Below are 9,607 nucleotides of genomic sequence, written 5' to 3'. Positions count from 1 at the left end.
ACAGCCCTCCGAGAGAAACACATAACTTTACATTTTTGAAGGTTTAGTGGCATATAGTTTGTATTACACCAACTAACCACGTTGTTCAGATCCGCTTGTAACAAAGACCTTTCTTCGATAGAGGACAATGTTTTAAAAAGTTTCACATCATCGGCATACATTAAAATTTTTGAATGTTTTATTATAGAAGAAATATCATTAATGAATATCAGGAACAGAATCGGACCAAGGTGGCTTCCCTGAGGAACTCCTGAAGAAGCTTTAATGATGTTGGAAGAACAATTATTAACAATAACTCTTTGTGTTCTATCAGAGAGGTAAGATGAGATCCATTGAAGAAGATTGGGCTGAAAGCCGATCGGTGAAATCGGTGTATATTACGTCGGTATGAGCATTTTCTCTAAAACCGTTTGAGACATGAGTTGGAAACTCCAATAAATTAGTGATAGTAGATTTTCCTTTAGAAAACCCGTGTTGAGATTTTGAAATTGAAGAAGATATAGAATATGTCAGCTGATTAACAATAATTGCTTCGAATAATTTGGGGATAGCGGAGAGTTTCGCTATGCCTCGATAGTTTTCTATAGAGGACCTGCTGCCGTTTTTTTAAAGTGGTATTATGAAAGACTCCTTCTAGGCTGACGGAAAAACGCTATGTTTAAGTGACAAATTGAATAGAGTTGTTAAAGGCTCGCAGATGTTCTCAGTGCAGTTTTTAAGAAAACAGGTCGGATTATGATCAGGTCCAGGCTTAAATGACACTTTTAAGGTTTTTAAATAGTGTAAAACTTCATCGGAAGATATTACTGGAATATAAGCAGAGCTGATTGGACAAAGCTCCTACGGATAGTCTCCACTTATAGGGAAGTCTACAGAATAATTGGACCTAAAGAACTGAGCAAACATGTTGGCAATGAGTTGGCTGTCGCTAGACACAGTGTTGCGATGATGCCTAGCGGACAGAAAACCATGTACTTTGCGGTTTGTATTTACGAAACCATAAAATGATTTAGGATTGTTAATTAAATTCTTATTAATTTTACATAGATATGAATTATAACATTTCTTATTTAATGCAAAGTAATTATGCCGCAAAACTGAGTACTTTACGTGATCACTGTGTAAGCCCGTTCTTTTATACAGTTGAAAAGAATGTGACTTTTTATTTTTCAATTTTTTAAGCTCTTTAGTGAACCATAATTGCATTGGTTCTTCATGAACAATATTACGTTTTGCCACATACTTTCGAAACAAATTGAAAACAGTATCATTAAAGTGTTCAACGCTACGCTCCACGTCATCTCTATATATTGGCCAAGATAACTTTGAAAGTTCTTCGTTAATTTACCGAAATTTGCTTTCGCAAAAACATATCTAGTACTTGAACTATACGACTTATTATTATGTATTTCATTTATGATTTCGTAGCTTAACTTAAGAGCGGGATGGTATGCATCCTCTGGCAAAACTAGGGGATCACACCGATTAATAGAGGACTTCGGAACATCATCAACGTAAACTAGAGCTGTCAAACTATCGACGATACTATCGATAGTATCGATAGTCTGGCCACATGAAATAACTATCGATAGTTTTAGTACTATCGCCACTATCGTTTTATTATTTATCTCTTTCCTAGCACTTTTGACATTTTCACGTATTGGTTCAAAGAGAACAAAACTTGGCATTATTTCATGAACGAACGAATAAAGATCNTACACGACATGTTTAAAATTATATTTATTTTTAGGTTTTAGAAGAAAAAAGCAAAACAGTTTTGAAAACTACGTATCAAACGGAGAACCAATCAGCTGGTAAATATCAGTTGGAAAGCTATGTAGCGAACAGTTTTAAATGCACTGTATATTTGACACCAAATAAACACAACGCAAACTGCTGTGACAAAGATAAAACAGCAGAAATGACAAAAAGACAAAAATAGCAAAATCAATGTGCACAAACAAAAACAATTGTACAACAACAATATATTATATGAAACAAAATACTCGGCACATGCAATTAAAAATATCAGTTTATATTAGTCAAATTTACAGGAAATTTAGATATTTTACTTATCTTTAAGTTGTGCACCAGAAGTTTGTTAACACTTTTTTTAATTTTTTACTTTATTAAGTGTAAACAGCTTTATAAAACACAAAACTTAAGCAGATCACAAAAAACACAGCTTCACAGCTTTAACGTTTGCGTAGCGTAGCTTTGAATCAAGACCCCTGGACCATATAGGGAATTCATTTATATTTTAAATTTCATTATCATCGTGATTGGAACTATGCTGAAAATTTCAAGTCTCTAACTTGTCGGGAAGTTAGTTTAAAATCGATTGGAAATTTCCGCGATTTCCGCGGGATGACCAAGTTAAATAAAAGCTTGTAAAAATAAAAGTATACCACTCAGTTGTTTTTCCCAAATGCTTCATTTAAAAACAAAGAGTTACTAAAATCGGTTGAGTACTTTGGGAGCCAAAGCTGAACAATTTCCCATATAATCAATTTTATTTGGTAGTATAGGTTATGTACATACATACGTGGTTAGACTTACCTGTCTAATGAGATAGCAACCAATGTAAAAACCGATGTCGATACAGTAACGTTTGCCATGAAATTGTTTATGGTACAATAAATTGAACCGAATGGCCAGTCGGAGTTCAGCATAAAAATGAAATTAAAAACACAATTCAGCGAGGACATTAGCAAATCGGCGATGCTCAAATTAAGCAAGAAATAATTGGTAACGGTTCGCATGCTGCGATGACCTTTGGTGATTCCCATTCCAGTAGTCAGATATAAAAATACAAGAAAAGATGGCATAATTAGTATATACATATCGTCACTAGACACGAATAAAGGCGCGAGCTCAAAAGTTGACCGCGAAAAAAGGGGCATAAAAAGCTCGGCGAAGAAAGACTCTTAACACAGTTGACGGCGAAGAAGGACGCGTAAACTTATTTTCGCGGTCAACTATGTTTGCGGATATAGCAATATGTAAATTACCCAAAGAGAATTTGAGAATGATGCTGAAGTGATAGTATTTGGCCAAGTATAAATCTATGATTACTCCTCATTCTTCGCCGTCAACTATGTTACGCGTCTTTCTTCGCCGAAGTTTTTCTTAAACGTCTTTTTACGCCGTCGAAACACTAGCGCGCCTTTAGTTATTCGTATCTAGTAGAGCTGTCAAACTATCGATAGTCAAGTCCATCGATGTTTTACGATAGTCTTAAGGGTGACTATCGATAGTATCGACCCATTCCATCTAGCTATTATAAATTTGTTTATTTTAAAGGCTCACGGTTGCATTTTAGTATCGAGAAATATTGATAGAAATTCATTCGCCGTGTAAACAGTCAAAAAGCGATTTCAGAAATTTTCCCTGCAATTCGAAAAATACTTTACATGCAAAGTGCCGCTGCTCATGCAACTGCATTCTGAAATTTCTCAATTTGACAGTCTTTTGAAATATACTGTGTTGCCACGACTGGCACGCTCTTAAGACGGCAATGTAACTAGGGACACGAATTTCGATACGATACCATATCGATACTTTTGGCATTCGATGCCGATATTTTCTACTCGATAGTTTTAAAACGATATTTTTTGGAATCGAGTACCAGAACCCTAGTATCGTATCGAATGTCATAAACTCACATTACAAGGATAATGTTATTAACAATTCTTCCCGATATAAATTGGGCTTTAAAGAGCAGAAATTTGTAATATAGTTAGGATTACATGTGGTGGAATTTGACCACGCGACCTCGGTGTTTTAAGTCAACACATCAATCTCTACGTGCGGTTACACAATATGTTAGTGTTTGACCGAGATTCTCCTCCTATTTGTCGCGCACGCCTTAATGTTGTGGCACAAAAGGGGCCCCTACAGTTTGCGCACTGCTAACCATTACACCACAGCGGCCTATATACCAGACCTATATTTAGATAAAGTTTTTGGATTTTGGTATCGATATTTGGAATATCGAGTCTTTTATTCCGATATTAATGGGTACCCGATATTTTTGAAGCGATACTTTAAATGAGTACCTTATCGATACTTTCTGTTCGATATCGTGTCCCTAAATGTAACCTCTGCTATTTCCACGCTTAAAATATAAAATGATGCTTTTAGAAATAATGCCACAAACCAACTAAACAGATCACCCAGCACGGCACCCGTGTATTTGTAATTGCATTTGAGAAAAAAATAATAGTTGATAACGTCATTTTTTAATCGGTTGTTTCATTCACACTCACGTTTTAATTCCGTTTCATTCACATAGCGGCGAAAAAATGACGTCACTGTAAAAAAAATACTTTTTTCTCGTACTCCGTCCTGGGTGATCTTTATTCGTTCGTTCAGGAAATAATGCTGCCAAGTTTTGTTCTCTTTGTACCAATACGTGCAAATGTCAAAAGCCAGGAAAGAGAAAACGCTATCAATGAATCGATAGTGGCGATAGTACTAAAACTATCGATAGTTATTTCATGTGACCAGAGTATCGATACTATCGATAGTATCGTCGATAGTTTGACAGGTCTAGTGTCTAGTGACGATATCTACATAAGTATTATGACGCATAGTGATGGAAATTAATGAATGTTTAAAAATTTTGCAAAGAAGCTGAACTAACATCCGAGTCAGTAAAAATCAGTTGCATACGCTCAAACCAATTAGTGAAGCATTTTCTGGCGATGAAAATCGTTGCCCACGCAGTTTTTCCTCCATGAACGGGATGCCTGTGAAGCAGTGATCGGACTTCTACCACATTGTGGTAGATCTGCCACTTTTTTGATCATCTACCACATCTACCACACAAGGTCTGAAATCTACCACATATTCGCGTTTTTGAGTAGTTTTATTTTTGCTCGATATAGTTTTCTTAATTTTAAGAGCAAAAATTGTCCAACACTAAACACTAATAACAGGCAGAATGGGAGGATAAAAGAAACATTAAAATAGTAAATTTTCTCAATATTCAATTTTTCGACAGGAAACATGGTTTTATTTTGTTAATTTGCAAAATATATGATTTATAAAAAAGAATTAATAGCGAAAATGAAAAAACGCCGACTTTTGTGAAAGTATTGGAAAATTTCCGTGTATCTAAAGTTTCTAAAGCATTGTTTACTTTACTTGAGAATCGAGTAGTGGTTTCTGGAACGTGCCACATTTGTCCGCTACATCGTGATGTGATAAAAAGAAAAGCGGACACTGTCAAGGAAAAAAATTGCCAAATCTCAACGGAATTTTTAGCAACTTCAATCTTGAATTAAAATGTTTGCAATTTAGGGGAAACCTTGCAGAATATTTTTAATTTTTGTACAAAGTTTGATCCAAAACCTGAGATCTACCACATTTTTTTGAAATCTAACACATTTTTTTCCAGATTCTTCCACACAAATTTTTTTTTCTAGTCCGATCACTGCTGTAAAGTTGGCATACAGTATGACTAAAGCACTGTTTATACTTACATTGAAGTGCAGAGCATATACAAGCAGCACATGTTTATTATTAATATGCCTTAATGTATGTATCCGAACGAACTCTCAGTAAATCTGATGGATACTGGGACAGACTAAAAGCCTGATTATGCCAACTTTGCGCTACTTAGAACTTAGAAAATCAACCAATCCAGAACAGAGAATTTGACGTCTTGTGTACTGGTCAGCCAACGTATTGGCCTTCTGACCCTCAAAAAATACCCGATCTTATTGACTTTGGAGTAACAAAGGGTATTGCGCGACACCAAGTTAATAATGCTTGATCTCTCTTCCTGTCGCATAACATTATCAATGTTTATTAATTATGAACATAAACAAAAAAATCTTACAAATACGCAGGATTCCTTCAGTTTATCTTGAAACCAATCCCCTGAAATTAATTGATAAAGTAATCAATTTGGGGTTTGTTATCAATTCTAGCCTTAGCTGCGTTGATTACGTTAATTCTGTTGTGAACAAAGTATATGGTATTCTAAGAAATCTAAGATAATCAGCATCGTTTGTTCCGATTCCAACTAGAAGAAAGCTTTCGCGTCAATTAATTTTACCCATTATTATTTATGCCGAGGTGGTATATAGTAGGCTTGATTCCAAGTCATCACATAAGATTGACACCGTATTTAATCAAATTAGACGTTACGTATATGGATTGCGGAAGTTTGACCATAAATCTGCGTGGAGATGTAGCTTGTTGGGATGAGATATCACTGATTATCTAAAAGCAAGAAACTGCGTCTTTTTATAAGCACAAAGACCCTACCTTACCTTTATGAGAAATTAATTTTTCCAAAGTCTGAGCGTTCCTGTGATCTAATGGTGCCTTTATTTAACTTTAAGAATTTTACTAGACTATTTTTCATCAATGCTATACGAATCGGGAATTCCATTCCCGCTGCAATAAGAAGCAAGATCAATAAAAGCAACTTCAAAAATATTTTATATAGCTACTTTTCTAACAATTGACTGTAGGTCCCTCCGCTTTGTGTGACAACATGAAGGCACACGCCACAAATCGGAGGAGAAGCTCGACCAAACACTAACATATGTGTAAGCGCCAATCTATTATATTATTATTATATAAGATCTCGGTCTTACTGTACGAATATTTGCTATTGAAGTAAATTGAAAATTGGATTGAATTGGAAACTAGTTAAAANGTGATTTAATTAATTATATGTATTAATGTATATTTTTGTATTGAATTTATTTGTTGTACTATCGGCCGCCACCAGGGTTCAAACTCTGGTCAAAGCAACATCGCAAAAATATAGAAAAAAGGTTTTTTCTTAATAGCGGTCGTCCCTCGACAGGCAATGGCAAACCTCCGAGTGTATTTCTGCCATGGAAAACAGCTTCTCATAAAAATACAATCGCCGTTCGGAGTCGGCGTAAAACTGTAGGTCCCTCCGCTTTGTGTGACAACATGAAGGCACACGCCACAAATCGGAGGAGAAGCTCGACCAAACACTAACATATGTGTAAGCGCCAATCTATTATATTATTATTATATAAGATCTCGGTCTTACTGTACGAATATTTGCTATTGAAGTAAATTGAAAATTGGATTGAATTGGAAACTAGTTAAAATACTAAAAGTACGTCAGTTCGCAAATTGACCCTTATCTTAATCGGGCCAAGAATGATATCGACAGGGCAGCTAAAAATCTTACTGATAAAATAGTTAATGCCGCAGAAATTGCAACACCAACTCCATCTATTAAACATCGCAGTTCTTACTTCCCTGGCCTGCGCACCCCAAATATTCTTAACTTAATAAGTAAAAAGCGCAAATTAAGAAGGGAATGTCTCTTAAACTTAAACAGGAGCTGAATGCGTGTACACAGGAATTACGTATTTTGTTACGGGCGGAAAAATAAAGAAGTACGCAGTCGATCCTTCAGTTCTTGTCTTATTCGAAACAGACTGACTACTCCCTTTTACGAACACTGACTGAACGTTCTTCGAGAAGTACCATTATGTACTGAGAGCGGAAGCTGGGCGAGGAATAATGAGGATAAAGTAGCTTTCGCCTATCATCTTTTACAAGTCTTTAGACCCAATGAAGGCGCTCATCCTTACAATATTTCAATACCCCCCTTAGCCTTACAACAAATGCGCTTCGGTTTAAAAAGAAAGATTTAATTAACACCATTTTTCAATGACATTCAAAAGAATAAAGCGCCTGGTTACGATAGGATTACAGGTGAAATGATAAAGGAAAAAATCTGAAAAAAATCGCCAAAGTTTTTTTTATAAAATTTATGAAATCGGTCTAAAAAATCATTTATTTTAAAAATGAGATCATGTTATAACATAGTTCTTAAAACCAAAAAGGAATATAATGCATTCAGGGTAAAAATATATAACACAAATACTCTAAATTCGAACTTTTAAAAGGACATTTGTATTAACTCATTTCCCAATAGGACTGCGCAAATAATAAATTTATTATAACTCATATGAATTGATTAATCGCACAATCCGCTTTTAAGCACTCGGCGCTAAAAATAAAATAAAAGCTATAATGAGGCGAGATCAGCTATTTCCACATATGAAATTGCAAATTTCACATTTAGCGAGAGTTGTCACAAATGGTGGTTTAATATTGGATAATGTTCGATATGGAGTGCAATGGGGTATAGTCGTTGCTCTGGGTATGCAGTTACAGTTGCAATCCCAACTCTTGCGTCCTCGTTCGCGCACTCTGGGCAATGTGAGCAACCCATGTGCGAGATGCGGTAACCAACCCGAGTGGAGCCTTGGGTCANCCACTGCCCCCGTCATGATATCAAAATCGTACTTTGCGACTTCAATGCCAGGGTGGGCACGGAAGGGATCTTTGGAACCACCNTTGCATGGCTATACTCAATCCCAACTCTTGCGTCCTCGTTCGCGCACTCTGGGCAATGTGAGCAACCCATGTGCGAGATGCGGTAACCAACCCGAGTGGAGCCTTGGGTCACGGCAGAAAGAGAGTGAGCTTCGGTGGGGCCACTCCGACTTATTTAGTTTAAGGGCTCACTGAATTCTGTAGCGTCTGTTCACCAGTAGGTGCGGCTGCAAGCGGGTGTTTGCTTGGAGCAAGCGGCTCGCTATATAAACGTGTATTTGGTTGCGAAACCACCCCCTTCCCAGCAATGGGTTGTGCGCTGGGTTTGGGACCCGTCACGTAAAAACCACTTCCAGTGAAGAAGCAAGGCAAAGCCTCGGATGAGACCCCCCCTTATGATAACGACGACGGCAAACGTTTAAAGACTACGATTTGAGGACATGCACCTGGAATGTCCGGACCCTTAATGGGGAAGGTGCCTCTGCCCGGCTGGTTGATGTCCTCGTAAGGACAAAAGCTGACATCACCGCCATCCAAGAAATGCGTTGGACGGGGCAAGGCAAGCAATGTCTGGGGCCTTGCGACGTCTACTACAGCTGCCATGTAAAGGAGCGCAAATTCGGAGTTGGATTTGTGGTGGGAGAGAGACTCCGTCGCCGAGTACTGTCGTTCACCCCGGTGGACGAGCGTCTAGCCACAATCCGCATCAAAGCGAGATTCTTCAACATCTCGCTCATCTGCGCCCATGCCCCGACGGAAGAGAAGGATGAGGCATCCAAGGATCTCTTCTATGAGCGCTTGGAGCGCACGTACGAGCGCTGCCCCCGTCATGATATCAAAATCGTGCTTGGCGACTTCAATGCCAGGGTGGGCAAAGAAGGGATCTTTGGAACCACCGTCGGAAAATTCAGCCTCCACGACGAAGGCTGATCAACTTCGCCGGGCCCGATACATGGTAGTATGGAGTACTACGTTCAAGCATAAAAAGACCCATTAAGCTACCTGGCTGTCTCCGGATCGAAAAACGAGAAACCCAATCGAGCATGTTGAGATAGACGGAAGGCACGCTTCCAGTGTTTTAGACTTACGCAACAAGATACGCACCCGCCTCTGTGCAGCAAAAAATGTGAGCCCAAATATGCAGGGAAAGCTTAACGTCGAAAAGCTGCAATCACAACAGACAGNTAGTTTAAGGGCTCACTGAATTCTGTAGCGTCTGTTCACCAGTAGGTGCGGCTGCAAGCGGGTGTTTGCTTGGAGC

At 37.9% G+C, this 9,607-nt stretch overlaps 1 protein-coding gene across 2 annotated transcripts in view; it reads right to left on the bottom strand.

Moving 5' to 3' along the window:
- The window catches only part of TkR86C (Tachykinin-like receptor at 86C), a 380,372-nt gene that overhangs the window by 273,546 nt on the left and 97,219 nt on the right, over positions 1-9,607 (bottom strand). For both annotated transcript variants that reach the window (XM_017606798.1, XM_017606791.1), the window contains one exon: positions 2,560-2,773. In XM_017606798.1, the coding sequence (XP_017462287.1) occupies positions 2,560-2,773 (214 nt within the window). The remainder of the gene's footprint in view (positions 1-2,559; positions 2,774-9,607) is intronic.

This window comes from Rhagoletis zephyria, unplaced genomic scaffold, assembly GCF_001687245.7.
Source record: "Rhagoletis zephyria isolate East Lansing unplaced genomic scaffold, Rhagoletis_zephyria_1.1 Rzeph_scaffold_00166, whole genome shotgun sequence".
Lineage (NCBI taxonomy): Eukaryota > Metazoa > Arthropoda > Insecta > Diptera > Tephritidae > Rhagoletis > Rhagoletis zephyria.
The sequence above is the reverse complement of the archived record's forward strand: the minus strand, read 5'-3'. Positions and strand labels throughout refer to the sequence as shown.